This window comes from Colletotrichum gloeosporioides, assembly GCF_011800055.1.
Source record: "Colletotrichum gloeosporioides strain Lc1 chromosome Unknown consensus_6, whole genome shotgun sequence".
NCBI classification, from domain to species: domain Eukaryota; kingdom Fungi; phylum Ascomycota; class Sordariomycetes; order Glomerellales; family Glomerellaceae; genus Colletotrichum; species Colletotrichum gloeosporioides.
Window position 1 is genome coordinate 566939 of NW_025544651.1, and position 18773 is coordinate 585711.

The window sequence follows — 18773 nt, forward strand, 5'->3', positions numbered from 1 at the left end:
ATGACAGAATTTCGGTTATGACGTCTGGTGATGAGCTGATGCTTTGCGATAGGACAGAGACACAGCCGGAACCATCTTGGACCGACCTGACAGGTGGCAATGCGATAAGGGATTGGTGGTGTTGGTGCGACCCGGCTCATCCCATTTGCAGACTTGTTTCGAACATGCCATCAATGCGGCTGCTCAGCGTTCTCGGTGTGGCAGACACATGAGCCAAGGTGGGTTGGGGGATTGTCTGCGTCCCCTCATTCTCAGCGCCACCAACCTGCTGTTCGTTTGCTCGCCAATCCTGTCGCATTCACCACACCAACCACACCACATTATGGCGCTATTCTTGGTCTAGCGGCAGGTATCTAGGTGCCGTCGCGAGCTAACAGATGGATGGCATGCACATCCCAGCCATCATTGCTTCATGGGCAGATTAGAGCGTTCGATTCAAGCTTCTAGCGCTCTTCTATCGGCCCTGTGTCCAATCTCGTGTTGCTGCATCTCGATTCGTTAATCTGAGGGTGATCAGAGCTGCCCTGAGACTCCCACGAGTCGCACCCTTCAAGATATGTGTGAAGTCATCCAGCAGCTTGCAGCTGCAGCTTGTTGGTCTTATCTATGGTTCCGATATCAAACAAACGGAAGTTCGAGACGGAAACGCTTATCTGCGCAGGAGACCCAGGGACCAGAACCACTGGACCACAATTCATGCGGAGTCGTCTCGACTTTGGGCTGCCAGACGAGACCCCAGTCCGATGCCCACCGTTCCGGAGTGCTCCCTGGAAGAAATCCACAATAATTGGGGCGAACTCGGGGAAACCCCCCCAAGAGTGTTAGGCGCCAGGCGGTTCGAGGACATGTCGGTCAGCCTGGTCAGGGGAGACTTTCCGAGGATGAGGCCGCGAGCGGGCAACGCAATGGTTATGGCCAGTGAGGAGCTGTACATTTGGTGCGCAGCGCGTCACACGACTCAGTTGCCACGGAGCGCGATGCCAATGAACAGGGGCGTCGGACGGACTGGAAGTTCCTAGGAAGCACCCAGTTGAAGCCGGCGTCGATGATTTTGGCTCGTTCAAGCTTCTCGGAAGAGCCACGTTTTCGCTGATGACCGTGTCTCGTCTTGATATCTCACGAGTTTCCAACTGAATAGGCGGTATTTCCGAATTGCTTTGTGTCGGAACGCAAAAGTTACCAACAATGGTCCATGTGAGAAGGGGATTGAGGCGTTCTCGCCGGGTTGCAGCGCCAACGCACCCGATTGTCGCCGTGCCGGCAGGCAGTCGGACCAACCCACACTGGCGCGGCGGCAGTCCTGCGAGACCCGTATTCAAGATTGGCTCGACCAAAAGACACTCGAAACGGCAGTGAGCTCCTTGATGGCATCTTGGCCACAAACGCGCACGACTCTGTCGTCTGTCATGCGAAATCAGCGACGACAGGGCCGACGTAGCATCACAACGGCATCTGCCCAGCGGAAGGATTCGCATCCCGTCAACGGGAAGAGGCTGAGGAATGGGCGCTATTGCGACCCCTACATACGCGCAAGTCGAGTTGCACGCCGGTGCCCCGAAAATCGCGAGTTGCTCGTCAAAAACCCCTCATCGCATGTGAAGAACGAAGCTATCCCGCGCCGCCGTGTCATGATTCGCGTTAGCGGCGCATGCCTCTCAAACGAACAGGTAGCGGACACTTTCCCCCTCACGTTGCTCCAATCCACGGTGGTGGATTAGCATCCTCTGGGGAAGCGTCGCGAGGTGCTCATTCGTGCGCAAAGAATTTCTCGTACGTAACAGCTTGCGTTAGGCGTTGGCCTTTGCTTCCTCGGCTCTTATCTCCCCAAACTGTGGACACCTGGGATGGGACGAGGGTCGCTTGCGTTCGGACTGACCGAAGTAGGTGACAGGACCCGCTACGATGTGTCTGCAATCTTATGTCGACCGCGCGACCCCTGGGGTCCATAATGCTGATATCGGAGGTTGTTGGTGAGGCAGGCGCTTTCGACCACTGCATCCTATCATGAGGTGATCTACATCCGATTCCGAAGACATCGCGAGGATGACGGCTAAGGCGTAGAAGACGTTTTCAACGGGGGCTAATGAGTCGCCAGGCTGGACTGGTTTAAGGATATGTCGGCCGCGCCGTCGTGAATCTCTTCAATTGTCTTGGATATACAGAACAGAAGGCATGTCGTTAACATGCGCCGCCTCCAGAATCTCCAGCTGAGAGATAGGCGCCGCCGTAGGGCTGCCCAGAACTTCCATGCGTCGAGAAAGAACATTCCGACATCTTGGCCCTGCAGTCGAAGCTGAAATGCGAGGCGACCGTGGTCCTTGACCATGACGCCGCCCTGCTTTCCCCTATCACCCTGCCTTGCCGCCGCCGCTAGACTCTAGGCAGAGGAATGCACACCCAGTCTGCCGAGGGCTTGGGGCCGTCGATGATCACCCGCCGCGCAGCGCCTGGCATGGCCAAGGGCTGCTGCGCTGATAAGGCACGATCGGGGGTTCAGGAGGTTTTTTCTTTGGCGTCTTCGCCCTCAAACTCCAGGGCTGAACGCCCGCAAGACAGGCGGCAAGGCCGTCTCGGGAATCGGACAGGACGGCTTGGCCGCTGGCTCCTGGTCCCTGGGTTGGCTTCGACGCGATGATACAGCGGCTTCTTATCTCTGGATGGGCGGCCCGAGGAGTGCCTGCATTCCAAGCTTGGCTCCTATCGGCGGCGGCGTCGCTTTGCTGTGCTCAAAGACAGCTTAGTCACCCGCCGAAACTGGGAAAAGTTGACCTGTTGCTGCACATTGGTCAGTCGCCAGCTCTGAGATGGGAAGATTGTGTCGTCTTGCGAGTGACTGTGCCGCAACATACCTGCGCGCAAGCTGGTTACTGGCGAATGAGAGGCCTCTGTGGCAGCAACCGTCAAAGGGTCGTGTGAATCTGCGATCTAGTCGTCAGCCAATCTGCCAGCGTTCGATATCACGCCAGTGACATTCCACACGTGTGCAGAAAAGGCGTTTGGCTGCAAGCCACTTACCTGAGAGCTGAAGTACCTAGCCACACAACATGTCCCCAACGGGCAAGGCCTCGTCGCTCATACGATGAAGCTTACGAGTCCTCTCTGCATCCTGCGACGACTTTTGGCATGTTTTTGGCGACCTCTGAGAGCTGGCGTCCTCCGTGCGACCGATGCATATGAACTCACCGACGTCCGTTTCCCCAGACTCTGCGCTCTTGGCATCAGTTCAATTGACACATCGCTTCAAAGAAAAAGCCCATTTTACCCCGCGTAATCCACGTCTCATATACGTAGCACGTTCTTCCCCAGAGCCGGCCGGGAGCTCCATCAATTACAATTATTACTTGAGAGAATCCTCTCGTGGACATTTCATTACGTACGGCCGCCGCAACCCGTCTCCACCGGCCTCGTGCGTCGTGCGCCGTGCGTTCGGTGCTCCATTTCTCCAGTTTTTCTCCCCCGCGATCTGTGAAAGCCGAGCCTGGCCGCCGGCCGCACCCTACCACGCCAAAAACAGATCTTTTAATAACAGAAAAGAAAATTATGGATCCGGGGAAGGGGAATGGGATCGGCATGACGAAGGTGCAGCAGCTCGTTCCGGAATTCGAGCAGAGGCAGAGTGTGCCTGTCGAGGGGGACGACCAGGACCGGCTCGACCTTCCTCCCCCGTACGAGGCCACCGCGTCCACACCCGCATCCACCGCGGCGCCTGCCTTCACGCCGCCGGGGTCCAGCAGCCCCGCGGGCTCGGTCAGAGGGGAGGACGCGGCGTTTCTCCCGCAGCGGAGCGGGTACCAGAGGACGAGCCCGATGAGCGTCACGGGGAGCAAGGACGAGGAGAGGTGGGAGGCGATGAGGGGCGAGCCTGGGTGCTGCTTTAGCGATGGTGCGGGTTGCTGTTTCTCGGATCGAGGGGGCTGTTGTTTCTCGGATCGGAGCGGGTGTTGTTTTTCTGATCGCGGCGGGTGCTGTTTCTCGGATACCGAGGGGTGTTGCTTTTCGGATAGTAAGGGGTGTTGTTTTTCGAGCGGGGAGGCGGCGTGTTGTAGTTCTGGGCCGAGGCGTTGAGGAGTGCTTCGAGGGTTTGGGTATGGCGTTTGGACGCGTGTTGGATGGGCGTTTTTGGATGAGTAGGATTAGAAGAATAGGATGAGGCGTATGGGTTTCGTACATAAGAGATCGGATTCTTTCAGTAGCAGCTGCCCGCCACGAATTGACCCGAAAAGTTCCTAGCTACTGCTGCCAACTGACGGATGATGTTGATCGGTGACTAGTTGAGAATTGTTCTGGACCTCGCCTTTCACGACCAAGAAGGACATTGATGTTGATATCATGAGACACCGTAGAACCCACTTGCACTGTCAGGACGGTGTTTCCTCCTGGCGTTTATTCGCATGTCCGTATGTGCCATGTGCTCGGAGCAGGCAACAACGCAGAGATTGGGGCCCTCGTGCATGGTGTCGTCGTCGATGTGACTGGTACTGAGAACGACGCCGTTGTCCGTCGATCAAAGAACGACGTGATTGGAAGGCATTTGCTGCCTGAAACATGTGAATCTTTCCACTAAGTGTACTAGATATAGCGATGGGCTTGGTGTCTATGAAACTGCCTGCTTGGGTGGCCTTCAAGGCACGATGTGTGCCATGGGTTGCGGGTAGAGCGCTTGACCAAGGCTGGGAGTATTTAAGCAGTGAGGGAAGCATCGTCAAATAGATATGGGTTCGACGGGAGCAATCCTGAGTACTGGATTATGTACACCCGCTTCATCTTTGGATGTCCTGCCGCCGTTAGATTGATTACCCAGCGTCGAGTAATGATGCTCGAGACTCCCTTCAAGCAGTGGTGTTTGTTGGCGGATCTTTCCTCGGCGTATTTACACGTCTTATGGAGGAGTAATCGGTATCGAAGAAGCAATGGCAGCATAAGAGCGCCTCAAGATCGCATCTTAGGAGCTGAGTATGTTCACATATTCGTCCAGGGTGTTCGCAATTCCAAAAAGCGTGTCATCAGTCTCATCTGCTTTCAGAAAAGAGCTGACCAAAACCCTTTACAAAGTTCTGGTCACAACACCCATCAGTGGATTGTTTCTGCTGCCTATCATGCTGCACGTGCCAACAATAAAACTGCTAAGGAGGCCAAAAAGCTCTAAAAAGGCAGTTCCGTCCTCGATTCATTGTGCCTTGAAGCCTAAGAACATGGCCTTGGCCTGAATTCTATTCCAGAGTAGGAAGCTGCACGCCTCGAAAGTACGAGACATCGTTGGCTTCATTTCACTGGAACAAAGCTTGACTTTCGCTTTTGGCATGCCCTTGTGCTTGGCTGTATTTAGCCTTCGTCGTCCATCAGTCTCGAGCCCTTTCATGTCAGTTTTAGATGTGCCGCTGAAAATTCCTCCCCGTATCACCTGAACACTTTCACTGGGTATTTTCATTTCTGCTTAGACCTCGACCTAAGATTCGCTCAACGTACTCGAGCTAGTCTTGCGCACATGGCGACATCATTACTCGACTGATATTCCATGAAAGTCCAGCCTTTACATAGCCTCAGATACATATATGGAACTCAAGTCATGTAGAAGAATGTAGTCCTTGTGCGTCCACTGATTACAGATTATTTCACGAGAACGCCAGGTCATGTCGCTCTCACGGCGCAGACGTTGGCTATGATAAATCTCAAGCGCTAGATCATTTTCAAGAACCCCTTGTAAGGTACAAGAACTACACGTAGATTCTTTAGACAAGGCTGCGATACATAATATTTCGGTTCCCTTCTCAATGACCAGGGAGTGGCTGTTCCCACAGAGATAGCCCAGCTTGTAGATCCTGCCTAATGTCGGCTGCATGTTACACAAATATCACCCAATACACACGCACGGCCGCCCACCATATGCTTCGAAGCGAAGTAAGCTGCATATGGCAAGCTGGTCAAAATTAAGGCCGTCCAACCAGTGCAGCTGCCTCTAATTTGATCCTATTGGCCTCAAGTGAGGGGTCAATTCAGCTTCCAAGAGATCATCCCCAGTATATATGCGAGAAGTAGGTATGCTCATGGTGCGTCATATCTGTGCGGCGATGCCAAAACTTTCTGTCGCGCGGATAAAGAAGCTCTTGGAGACTGTGTACGACACCTCGAAGTGGTTGAAGAAAGCCCCTAAGTAAGGTACCACTCCAGCTTGTATAACTCTGCGACGTGCGAAAACATAGCATGGAATCCATCGATATTACCGTCGCTTTCATTCTCGCTGAGATCGAAACAATATCTTCGACGCATAGAAAGCTTGAACGCATCAAGGGACTTCCTGAAGCTTTCGTCGCAGTCGGAAATGTTCTCCCGCTGGCTGAAGAGACTTTGCGCCTCCTTCAACAGGCTCTCGAGAGTCAAACTTTCGACTGGCAAGATGAAGCTGCAATCATCGAATCCCTCAGTAATGGGCTTAATCAGTGCCTCGAGCTCGTCAATTCTATGGAAAGCATCCTGCGTCAGGTCATGGTTGTCGATACGCAAGGCTCAGACAGTTGGCCTGGCATCATTGGTTCTTATCGCCAGATAGTGAAGTCAACTGGCAATGGCCAAAACATCGAGGCTCTGATACTGAGCTTGTTGGTTGGATTGAGAATGTTACTTGTCAACTACAGCATCACAGAGGATGTCGCATTGTCCGGGCAGGACAAAAAGCTGGAGACTGCCTGCAAAATACTCACTGATGCGTTATCGTCTCTACCAGCCTCAGACTCTACCCCGCAACCGTCAAGCAAGTATCTGGCCAAGGACCAGTACGGAACGAGGCTTTTATGGGCCGCAAGGAGTGGAAAAGAAGAAATAGTCTGGAATCTCCTCAACATCAACGACATCAACTTGGACCAGAAGGATAAAAAAGGTCGTACACCGCTATCATTGGCGGCAGAGAAAGGACACAAGACCATTACTCTCTTGCTCCTGCAAACAGAAAGCGATATAGAATCCAAGGACAACACAGGCCGGACACCACTGTCATGGGCTGCAGGCGCAGGACAACACGCCGTCGTTCAAATTTTGTTGGACAACGGAAGCGACCCCGAATCTTTTGATAACATGCTCCAGACACCACTGTTGTGGGCTGCAAGAGAAGGACGCACCATGGTCGTCAGGGATTTGCTGGACTTTGGCAGCAACATCGAAACTTGGGACTATGCTGGCCGGACGCCACTGTCGTGGGCAGCAGGAGAAGGACACCACGCAATTGTGAGAGATTTGCTGGACTGTGGCAGCACTATCGAATCTTGGGACAATACTGGCCGGACACCATTGTCATGGGCCATAGGGCAAGGACAACTGAGAGTCGCCAGGCTTTTACTGGACCATCGTAGCGATATGGAATCCTGGGACAATGCTGGCTGGACACCATTATCACGGGCTGCAATGAAGGGGCACAAGAGCATCGTATCACACCTGATGCACGCTGGGGCCAATTTGGACTCAGTAGATAATAACGGTCGCACGCTTTTATCATGGGCGGCAGAGCAAGGTCAAGAAGCTGCCGTTCAACAGCTACTCGACGCTGGCGCTGATGCGAACTCCAAGGACAACGATGGCTACACACCATTGGCAAGAGCCGCAGAAAAGGGACACTTGGGAGTCGTACTGCGACTACTCATGGTGGAAGATCTCAAGGGGTCTGATGTTTCTGAAGAGGCTGGCTGGCTTCCCCAGTACAAAGACGGAAGTTTTGCGGTGGCAGATTCGCTGCCTGCCTTCAGTGAGCTGGACGTCAACTTGCACCAGGTCTGTTGCGCGCACAAGCTTCGGGAGAAAAACACAAGCGACCCTGTCATGCATCAAAACTCGGATTTACGAGCTCAGCATCTCAGCCGAGTCGATATGCAGAACCAGCTTTCCCTCCATTGTGGGCTAGCTGGTGTGCTCCCACCAGGAAGCCGGCCATTCAGTGCTCTCGGATGGGCCAGCTTTTCGATTCAAGAGGCATCGATATTCTTCACTGGCAATCCAGACGAGGATCTGGCGGAGCCAACAGGTCGAGACGAGTTGGTTCTGCAGCTTCATCAAGCGACCAGCGGACTGGTCTCTGGAGCAATTTGTCTACAACAAGCGGGATTCTGCTGCAACCAACTTACTGCATTAACGACATCTCGAACTGGATCAGGTCAGGCAGTGATCCGCATGAACACCATTTTGTTTGATGTTGTGCTGGAATTGGCTGAGAACATTACGGCATTGAGAGACAGAGGGTTCAGCGATTCTGTCATATCCCAATGTGCTTCAACGAGTACGGAAATTCTCAAATGCTTTTTCGACATCACTTTACCTGTACCATCGACAGTCGATCTCAAGTTGCACTATTGCTCCCTATCAGTGCAGCTTCTGTCCCTAAGTCTGGTGCTCTACTCGCGAGCTCATATAGGGGCCTTCCATCCCGTCTACTTGACAAAGCCTCTCAACAGAGTCGTGCTTCGTGGTAGCTCACCGGATTGTCTCCAAATAGCTGCAGAACAGCACAGACTTTCTTGCATGGGAGACATGGTTGGCGATAAGGTCTTCGCTTTCAGATTGATCTCCAAAGCTGCCCTAATTGAAGAGAATCAGTCTCCACTTCATCTTAGTGCCACGTGCGAAGAGATCGTGGACTCTTGGGGCCCAGGATCCTTGATTTTCACAGATTCACAGGAGCCCTCCAAGGATAGGATATTTGGCTTGGTGATTCGGGGGGGTATTATCCAGCAACATGGAAGGCTGAGCAATGGTGATCTCCTGTTTCATTGGGGAGAAGAATTCATCACCACCAATCCAGTCTCAGCTGTGGTCTTCAGCTACACGGACAAAATAGTTATTGGCGCTGTGCTAGACACTGAACGAGAGCCATCGGTATCTTTGGTCCTCAACAGGGATCAAGAGAAGCAGGCGAACGCGCCACAAGTTCAGCATCAGGAATCAGAAATACCGGTTCTTGGAACCCTCAAAAAAGCGCAACGTCAACCTCCTAAAATTTACAGATCAGTCCGCATTAATGAGTCTTGCAAGAGAGATACATGGGAAACGTGGCGAGCCTCTCAGGGACACCGAGCAATGCTGGGAACAGAGCCGGAAACTTGGAGGTTTGTTGAACGAAGCGTGATGCTGCAATTCGGTGACAAGCTCCTAGGTCAGATCGGAGGTAATCAAATGAAACAGCCTGGTGTGTCAGCAAAACGAGCTGTTTTGGACCGATGGACAAATGAAGGAAATCTCTTAATTCTCGAGGAGCTATACGGGCTTCAAGTCAGCCTGTGCACGGGGGTTGCCCGAAGGGTTTCTTTGAGAGCCCTTGTCTGCCACGACCTAATGGACTACGTTCAAAGCCTTATGGTTCCCGGATGGGAACAATTGGAGGAACAAGCGAAGAGAGCAATGTCTTCGAAAGAGGCATTCTGGGAATGGAACGCAAAGTTGAGCCCAGAGTCAGAGTCGAGGAAATGCATGGTCAAAGTAGTTGACATGCTTCTTAAACGCTTGAAAGATACGGGATTCGACAAGAACGGAGTTCGATTCGCATTGTTATGGCCAAATGGTTCAGAGACTCGTCACTGTGTCAAGATGGCACCTGAAGGCGATCAGAAGTGGTGCAGAATGCTCAAAGACAACGAGTGGTCGACCACATTTGCTGTTGCCACGAATCTATGCTTGGAAGCTTCGCTTTACAAGTGCAGAGATAACGAAGTTGCCTGGGGTGGTATGAAGACCTTTTCGACATTCATGTTTTACAGCGAATCTGGTGTTGACTCGATTAAATGTAAGAAAGATTGGCAAATATATCACGACAAATGGTATTGGAATGGCGAGGAGGGTGGTAAAGTCATGTTTCTAGCTCATAAAGAGCCTGCGAAAGTTACCGAACTTGATTACCGCAGGAATCCGTTGCCGAAACAAATTCGGTCTCTTATACCAACGCTCGAGGTATTAGTAGAGATCACAAGCATGGAGGATTCCGGCGAGGAGGTATTGATTACATGTAGATCTTAATGAGGACTAAGGTTGCTTAGATGGTCAACTGCGGTTTAAATCCAGTCTTGGCCTGATTCCACACACACGAGTTTCTGGTCTCGATACTGACGGGATGGAAAGAGGATGTCGACCTGAATTTGTGTCATTCGGGTTCTTCCAGGTAGTCTCAGCAGATATTGTGAACAGGGCGTTGGCGATGCGGAAGACTAAGGATAGCTCAGTCTGAATATCTTGCAGTAGATTAGACATACCAGGATGAGCCACAGTGGTCTTGTTTCTTCACAATAGATGATCGTGGATGGTATAGAATCTTCCTGGTGCATAACAGAAGCCGACTCTGAACTATTGAGCTCCCAAGTTAAAAAGAAATATCAGGTCAATTGGTTGCTCCCTCAATCAATGAAGACCGAGAACAATAGTCGCCTGCCTCTTTCCCTTCTTCTAAGAAGATGACCATGGTCTGGACAATTACACCTGATACTTTCGACATATTCGTTTCATCCTTGGATCATCAAAACTGACGTATTTCACTGAAGCGTCTGGAACCATGCTCGACCATGTTCTCAGGCCTTCAGTTCGCCAATCCGGTAAACCAACCTAACCTCAACAATGTGCAGCCCCAGTTCGTCACAGTCGTGCTCATCAAGAGAACTCGGGTCAAGCAGTTGTTGACTGATTTGGATTTCCATTTTTGTATTCAGCTATTCTATTCGGGCGGATTATTGAACAATCATTTCGTCTTACCACCTTGCACGTTCTTCATCGCTATTATTACCGCCGATGCTCTTATCATCATCGTCTCTATTATCTCCCTGTAATCTTTCTTCTCATCATCGGCATTATCTATGCGATTCCCATTCGACCGCATGTTGAAACTCTTTGTACAGTCGTCTGCAGTATCCAGAAGTACTCGATATCCAGGAACATGGTGTAGCTTGGAAACAGTATGTGGAACAGATTTCTTGACGCGGAACTCGAAAACGTCAAGTATTTACCTTGCTAACATGTCACCCTCAGTTAAGTGAGTTAAGCGGCTATTATTCCTTCAGTGTGTCTATCTGCAATAACGCCTTTCGATCATGGAAGGAAAGCCTCACGAAAGCCAAGCCTTTTCTTTACCTGCTTTTATGTGTAACGATAAGCAAGCAGCAAATAGCACTCAAGTGATTCGATTGCACTTTTTAGCGCTGATGTCAGACTGAATGCCTACATTTCGTTCATGGTTCAAAAAGGGCGCGATTTGTCCTCGGTACTGGAACCTGGCCCTCGTTTTCTCTTTCCTCTTTTCCCCCACAAGCCCTCATTACTAGAATACGAGGCTCGTCAGAAGATCAAATCAGATCAATAAAACCAACGCTCTGTTACAACCATGGAGTCCACATCCTTTACGGCTGGCGCTCCCTTGTTCAAGTTCTCATCCTTGCCAGAGAATGACAGCTTTCGGCTGCTGCGGCTACTGCCCGATCTCGAACAGGATCCCGTACGCTGCGAGCTTATCACTACTACCATATCGCGTGCGGCTGGCAGCTATGTTGCGGGCTCGTACACTTGGGGCACGCCATTGCCAACAATGTCCATACTCCTGAACAACATCTCTGTTGACGTTCGGAAAAACCTTTACGACTTTTTGAGGAAACTGCGCAAGAGAGACAAGGCAGTTGTCATTTGGATTGATGCATTTTGCATCAACCAAGATTGCCACCGTGAACGCACACATCAGGTTGGACTGATGGCTCAGGTCTACAGCGAGGCTGCGTCTGTTGCTATCTGGCTGGGCCCCGGCTCTGAATTGATGTACTATGCCATTGACATCATCGAGAAGCTAGGAACAGACAGCACCATTCATATAGACCCAAAGAGTGGACCCGCTGTCTTCGAGGACGACGGAACCGAGAATGAGAAAACCGCTGAAGTTGCGGCGTTCTTCAACGTGCCCTGGTGGTTTCGCGTTTGGACAGTGCAAGAGTATGTTCTCGCCAAACGCAGAACGTTTTACTGTGGCGATCGAAAGATCGAAGGCGAAGTCGTCGAAGAATTTTCCAAGAATGTGGCAGCTCATCGCGGGAATTGTTGCAGTCGAATAATGGTTGTCCACCGGACTCACGGTCTCAGGATGAACATGGGGGACAGTATTGTCACGGTTTCGATGCTTAAGGACTACTGCAACAAACATTCTGCGACATTCCTTTCGACTTTGGGTCGATTCGAGTTCAGACTTGCCACTGATCCAAAGGATCGCATATATGGATTCCTTGGCATTGCGAGACAAAATGGCGGCCCCTTCCTGGACGCGCTTTATGAGCAAAGCCCTCAAGAAGCATGTGCAGCCCTTGTCCAAAGGTGGGTGGAAGCTTACAGGAACCTCGACTTCCTAGAGCACACGGCAGACTACCCTTCGTTTATCACCCAGTCATTCGTTCCAAACTGGACTGAGAGGCGGCCGGAGGGTCACGATCGATGGGACTGCAACAAACGATGGGATGTTCAGCACCTCTACGACGCATGTGTGGGCCGAAAGCCGCAGTTTTGCATGGAATCCGACGGCAGTGCGTCTTTTGTCGGCATGGGAGTGGACACCATAAAGGCGGTAACTACGACACATTATCAAGAATATGCCGATCTAATTCTTGAAGCTCAAGCACTCATTGGTTTCAGCGAGTCTACCAGCGACATGTACAAACCTACCTCACAGTCACTGCATGACGCTTTTGCGCTGACAATGACGGGGGGCCTGCAATACCGGCTATCCGGCGGTTGCGAAAGACGTGAAACCGTCGATAAGTGTCTCCTTGAGTGGATGGACTGGATTCTCGAATGTCGCGTCACCTATATACACGTGCCAGTCGGAACAAAACAGTACATGGATGACATACTGAGCGCCCATCATTTCTTCCGAGCCGCATTGTATGGAAGGAGTTTCATTCTTACCGAGAAGGGATACTTTGGATTCGCTCCAAACTCATGCCAAGCTAGAGATGTGGTCGCAATACTGTTCGGAGCAAAATCCCCCTGTGTTTTACGCCCTGTCAATGACGTACAGACGGTGCCCGAGACGCATTTCAAGTTGCTAGGGACTTCATACGTACATGGAATCATGCATGGCGAGGTCTTGGAGGGTTTGGAAGATGGAGACGACCTCCCTACTACTACCTTTCATGTCGTCTGAGTATGCGACGGTCAAGGGCCACGTCATAGATTCGTAGCGTACTATTGCATATGTAAATCCTATCTTCTGTGAATTTCCCGTCACTCCGCTCACCACATTTGCTCGGAGTTGCGACATTAAACAACACATCCCCGGACTTGCGTTTGAATCAGGAGCCATGATGAAGTCTTTCCTCTCCGAGGACTTCATTAGAGACTTGAGGAGCTATAAAACCTGAAGACTGTGTATTTCACTACCATGATATGCTGCCGATTTACCGCAGTTTTGTGGCCATGAACAAACGAGGCCATGTCATTTCTAGCACCCCTTTACGTAGTTCTTGTTTGTACGAGGCTGCGAACTGAACGCTACTTCATTGCTGTTGAGTTAGTCATCGATGTCCAAGGTGAAGTCCACATAAAGTGCACACTAGAGGTAGTCCACCCCAATGGCACGAGCCTATTCGCCGTGCAATGACATGAAAGGATCCGGGATCATAAATCGAGGTAGCTAACACCGTTGCAACGCCATCAACATGACATCTCGACGCCAAAACGTTTTTGAGAGAGAGGCCGTTTCTGCGTCTGAAGTCACAGATATTTGCCAATCAATGTTCACATCAAACACCCTTCAATTCCCTCCAACCTCGGGCCGCAAACCTCTTCGTCCCCCCTCTCCTTCCCCCTCCCCCAAAACCTTCCACCACGGTGCCCAAAGCTTGCCCCCTACAAACTTCGTCTCAAATCCCCATCAATGACCTCACCTCAAACGCCCTCCATCACCAGGACCAACCCTTTTGCCTTCTCAACCCCGCGCCTCACGATAAGCTTTACCTTTCATGCCGTTGCGCCGTACACACAAGCTCCTCCCTCCCCAGCGGCGCCGCGGCGCGCGCGCGCGCGCGCGCGCTCGCATTTCCTTTCCCCCTCATCTCCGATCGAATAGAACCGCAAAGAACCAGAAGCTTCTCATGCAAACTATAAGACAAATCTCTCAGATAGCCTTCCCACCCCTCTCAAGCTATCCGCCAAGACCTACATTATGTCCACAGACAGCACCAAGCTCAACCCATAGCAAACCGTCAACAATCAAAACCCATACTCAACCTTCATCCAAAGAGAAAGAAAATGCTGCACAGCGCAACGACAACAACCCTCGTTCTCCTCCTCAGCACACTCGCCCTCGCGGCCCCGACCCCTCTCCCAAAAGACAACAAGATGCTCCTCCCGCCCACGGACCTGGGCCAGCACACGGGCAAAATCGGCGTCGACAACGTCGACCTGAACACCAAGCTGCGCGTCGACCCCGTCCGCATCGACCTGCACAACCGCCAAGACGCCGGTCAAGGCTCGCCCGTGACGGACCCCAACGCGATGCGTCCGTCGCCCTACTCCGACAAGCCGGCCGCCGCGCACGAGCCGGTGGAGAAGAGGGTGCAGCGGGAGAAGAACGCGCCTGAGGATGTGCCGCGGTGGAAGAAGAAGTACAATGCCGAGTACGATTGGATGAGTCCGGCCTGATGTTGTTGCGGGTGACTGGCGGACGACGTGGTGTGCGGCGGCGTACGGACTGTTTTCGCAAAAATGGAGATAATGTGAAATGCTGGATGGGATGGCGTGGATGCCCCGAACAACAAAAATTCGAATGGCGGCGCAAGCGTATACGAGACCATGAGAGAGGGTGAAGAGAGTTCAGAATGGACTTCGCACTCAAATGGGAAATGATTAGTTGAAATGAGATACCATAATTTACACTTTCTACTCACCATTACAATGGTTGCCTCAATGTTCCGTCGTGTCAAAGGTGTTCATAATCTTCATGAATTAAAAGTACACTCGCGCCCGTGGGCTATACAGACGAGGCCGAAAAGGAACTAGAGAAATCCATAACTTCATTCAGACACAAACATGTCTGCTCCCAACTGCAGGCCAGACTGAGGTATGGGTATGCATCCGACGCCAATGTTATGCAACCAAAAACTAGTACACCTCCGACCGTGACCATCATGACCCCCCTACCAAACCACCTTCATGTTCACATGATATCTGACAATACCTCCTTTTCCGATTTTAGGCCCAGCTTATGGGCGAGCAAATCCTTGCTTTGCCTAGATGTTGTCAGTGATGACTTCAGGAATGACTTTAAGGGGTACTAACCTTCATCTGTTCGATCCTCGCTTTGAGTTGGCTGGTCACCTCAGCCGCACGCTTCCAACTCTCCACACCATTGTTGTTGTTTGAACCGTGACCGCCACCCGCAGAGTAGTGAGGTGCCGGCGGTGGTGGTGCTTCATCAACAGGAGTGGCCCCGGAGCTGCGGTAGCCTCTAGCCGGGCTGCCGCGACCTGACGAGGCGCTGCCGGTATACCTGAGCTCGGGGCTGAGAGCCTTTGAGCGCGGGTAGTGGTGGTCTCCATTCTCCTTCTCCTCAGACATGTTGCTGGCGTAACTAGCGCGGTTGTGTCTAGAGGATGATGTGCCGTATGAGTTGTCGCGGTAAATGCCTGCATCGTCATGAGTGGGCGATGTGATGCCTATTCCTGTTAGCTTTGGAACTCCCTAAGAAGGTCACGACAGCATGCTTACCTGGGCTGACCATGCCTTGTCTTGAGTTGAGGCCTTCGGCGTGGTTGAGCGCCCTCTTAAGTCGGTCGAGCTCGCGTCTCAGGCGGTCGTTGGTCTGCTCCGTTGCCTCAGCATCGCTTCTCGCGCGGACGAGCTGAGTCTCCTTGGCCTTGATGCTGAGGACATCACGGGTGTGGTCCTCAATCAGGTTGGCGTTCTGGTTCTTGAGTTCCTGTATCTCGGACATGTGCTTGCTCCTCTCATGGCGCATCTCCTCAACTTGACGGGTCAGGCGCTCGTTGGCCGCTCGGAGCTCCTCCAACTCAGCACGCTCCATCGCCGTGAGGCCGCTTGATGGCGGGGGCGACGCAGGGGGCATTTGAACGGGGGCTGCGGCCGGCTTGGCGAGGGATCGGCCAGCGAGACCGCCGCGGCCGAGGCCGATGCGGGGTTGAGGTGGGGGAGGGGCGGGTTCGTCGTCTTCGGGCATGACGGGACGGCGAGGAGAAGCAGCAGGGGCAGCAGCAGCAGCCGGAGCGCCCAGAGGCCGCTTCGATTTGAGTCCCGCAAGACCAGACGGCTTCGCCATTCCGAGCTTGCTAGCGGGCTTCGGGCGAGATGTTGGCGGAGGAGAAAGCGGTTCGGGCTCGGCGGGTGGGGCAGCAGCAGGCATCACCGGTTTCTTGACGCCAGCGGGCTTCTTGCCTCCAACGAGTCTCTTGGGCGGGCCCGCGGCAGCCTTCGGTGCTGGTGGAGGCGCCTTGGGCTTCTCCTTGGCCTTGACTTCGGCGGTCTCGTAGAACTCCTTGACCTTGGTCTTTCTGATGTCGTCGAGGCCCTCCATGTGCGGGTTCATGGCTCGCTCACCAATAATCTTCATGACGGTACCCAGAATCTCGGCACCTCCTGAACGCAGACCTTCGCTCGATTCGGACAAAAGCTTCTTGCCGGACTCAACGATAGAGGCGATTTCGGGTTTGCTGGGAACGTCGCGCGTCGTTCTGAGGCAGCGAATCAAGAACTTCATGGTACCCTCCTTAACCTGAGGGTTCTTGTGGACGAGGTAGGTGCCGATGTCCTCGAGACAATCGGTCAGACTGGTGGCGAGGAAGACTTGATCCAGAGCAGCACCGAGGGCATCCGAAACCGTGGCCTTCTTTTCCTTCAACCTCTCCATGATGGGCTGCATAACGACTGTGCGGTATTTGCCGTATCCCGACCTCAGTCCTTTCGCCAGGACCTCGATACACTGAGCTGCCTGGGTGACGACGGCAACGTTTGCATCCTTCATAGACTTGGCGAGGCCGCGGTTGATCTCGTTGAAGTCGCCGTCCTTGATGCGGGGAACATTAATCGCCGCGTACAGGGCCTCCAAGGCTTCCTTCCTTTCCTTCCATTTCGACGAAGCTAGAGCCTCGGAAAAGTTGCCTGGAATCTTGCCAAAAACGTCCTGCGGTTCCGCCAGGTCAAACGCGTCCACCTCGGCCGGCTCTTCGACATCGTCGCCCCCGTACTCCTCTTCTCCCTCAGCACCAGGAGGCGGCGCGCGCGCCATGGCGGCTTGTTGTGAGCGCAAAAACCGCTCTTGCTTGGGGGCGGGCTCGGCCTTGATCTTCTCAAACTGTGCCTCGAGATCGGTCTGCTGGGTGGGCTTGAGATCGCCCCAGAACATGGGCTTCATGGCTTCGCGCAGCCATCGGTAGAACTCGACGGCGAGGTTCGTCGCGGCGGCACGGACGTTCTTGTCGGCATGACCGAAAGCCTTGGGGAGTAGCTTCAGAACGGGCTTGGGGTCGACAGTCTTGCAGCCATAGTTGTGGTAGATGGCGGTGAGGGCGGTGATTGCGGCGGCGACAACCTTGGGCTGCTTGTTGGAGAGGGCGGGAATGATTTCCTCGATGACGGGAGCGGCAACATCCAGCTCAACGAGCAGTAGCAGGGCCTCTAGTGAAGACTCTTTAGCGGCGGCACGTGTTGATGGCAGACCCTTTTCGCAAATGGGACCGACAGTCACACCGCGTGTCCTCGTGCTGTGTTCCTTGCCTCCGAACTTGAGGAAGGCGCAGTATGCGGCGAGACCTTCTTGTTGGGCGGCGACGTTGGAGTCTGCTACGGCGCCCTTCCACAAGCCGGTGTCTGAGAGGAACGGTCTGAAGGCATTGTCGTACTCGTCGGCGGTGGCAGCGAAAGCCTTGGCGGCATCTTCGTAGCCCTGCTTGCGCACTTTCCACACCTGTTTCGCGTCAGCATACGTCCTCCTCCTCAAGGAGCGCGCGGCGCCAGCAAGTCCCTACCTTGTGGGCAAATCTGTCCTGGAGGGGGAGGGAGCTAAAGTCCTCCTCTTCGGCCATCGGAACGGAAGGCTGCTGGCGTGTTTGTAACGGTAGTCGTTGGGGTGTCGGGGGCAGAGGCGGCGGAGGACTCGGGTCGGTCTGTCGGTTCTCCTTGTCGAAGAGGTCTGGCTTCCCGAGACTGGCTACTCTTCGAATTAGCTTGGAGAGGGAACGGGTGTGTTTGACTCGGCGATCCATATTGGGAGCGGCGGAGGGCTGGAGGGAGGCATGCAGGCTGCCGGCAGCTGCGACCGGATTGGGGAAGTGGTGATCCGGAGAGGGAGGGCATGACTTACAATAGAAGACCCTGGGCAGGTATGGGAGTCAAACCAAGCTGGACCAGATCAGGCCAAATCAGGTGGTGAGGTTGTCGCGGCAGCGCGAGCAAGAAGAGGTGCTGGGGTCGGCCAAGTCAATGGGGGGATACCTGGCGGTACAGCAGAGAGGGTACCGTACTGTGGAAGATGTCTCCTGTTCTGTGTAGAAGGAGGAGGTCGGCAGCAGCAGTGACTTGCCCGAGTGACAAGAGAGGAAGTCGTGTAGGGGTGTGGTGAGGTATGTAGGTAGTTGGAGGTGGAAGCACACAGGTTTGAAGGTATGTGCGATGAACAAAGGTATGTGCGGGTTGTTCGCGTGGAAACAAGAGGGGGTCAAAGTTCAAAGGGCTAACGCAAAAGCGACGACGCGCCAGAGGATTTGCAGCGGCAGAGGGAGTTCCCGTGTTGGAGGACGACGGGAGATGGTGGTTGAAGATTTCGG

At 53.2% G+C, this 18773-nt stretch overlaps 4 protein-coding genes and 1 pseudogene across 5 annotated transcripts; 4 read left to right on the plus strand and 1 right to left on the minus strand.

Moving 5' to 3' along the window:
• Positions 1-3540: 3540 nt before the first annotated feature.
• Positions 3541-3878, plus strand: GCG54_00014570 (annotated as a pseudogene). Its single transcript has one exon. A coding segment is annotated over exon 1 (338 nt).
• A 2323-nt stretch (positions 3879-6201) lies between these two features.
• On the plus strand, positions 6202-8116 carry GCG54_00014571 (uncharacterized protein; the record flags this gene model as incomplete). Its single annotated transcript, XM_045414396.1, is given in 2 exon segments — positions 6202-8018; positions 8032-8116. The coding sequence occupies 2 exon segments, from the start codon at positions 6202-6204 to the stop codon at positions 8114-8116; spliced, it is 1902 nt and encodes a 633-aa protein (XP_045270974.1).
• Positions 8117-11341: 3225 nt separating this feature from the next.
• On the plus strand, positions 11342-13138 carry GCG54_00014572 (uncharacterized protein; the record flags this gene model as incomplete). Its single annotated transcript, XM_045414397.1, has 1 exon — positions 11342-13138. One exon carries the CDS (start codon positions 11342-11344, stop codon positions 13136-13138), a length of 1797 nt encoding a protein of 598 aa, XP_045270975.1.
• Positions 13139-14244: 1106 nt separating this feature from the next.
• On the plus strand, positions 14245-14637 carry GCG54_00014573 (uncharacterized protein; the record flags this gene model as incomplete). The annotated part of the gene is made up of 1 exon (XM_045414398.1): positions 14245-14637. The coding sequence occupies one exon, from the start codon at positions 14245-14247 to the stop codon at positions 14635-14637; it is 393 nt and encodes a 130-aa protein (XP_045270976.1).
• Positions 14638-15197: 560 nt separating this feature from the next.
• GCG54_00014574 (Spindle pole body component alp14) lies at positions 15198-18212 on the minus strand (the record flags this gene model as incomplete). Its single annotated transcript, XM_045414399.1, has 4 exons — positions 15198-15224; positions 15274-15650; positions 15703-17914; positions 17976-18212. 4 exons carry the CDS (start codon positions 18210-18212, stop codon positions 15198-15200), a joined length of 2853 nt encoding a protein of 950 aa, XP_045270977.1.
• Positions 18213-18773: the final 561 nt, after the last annotated feature.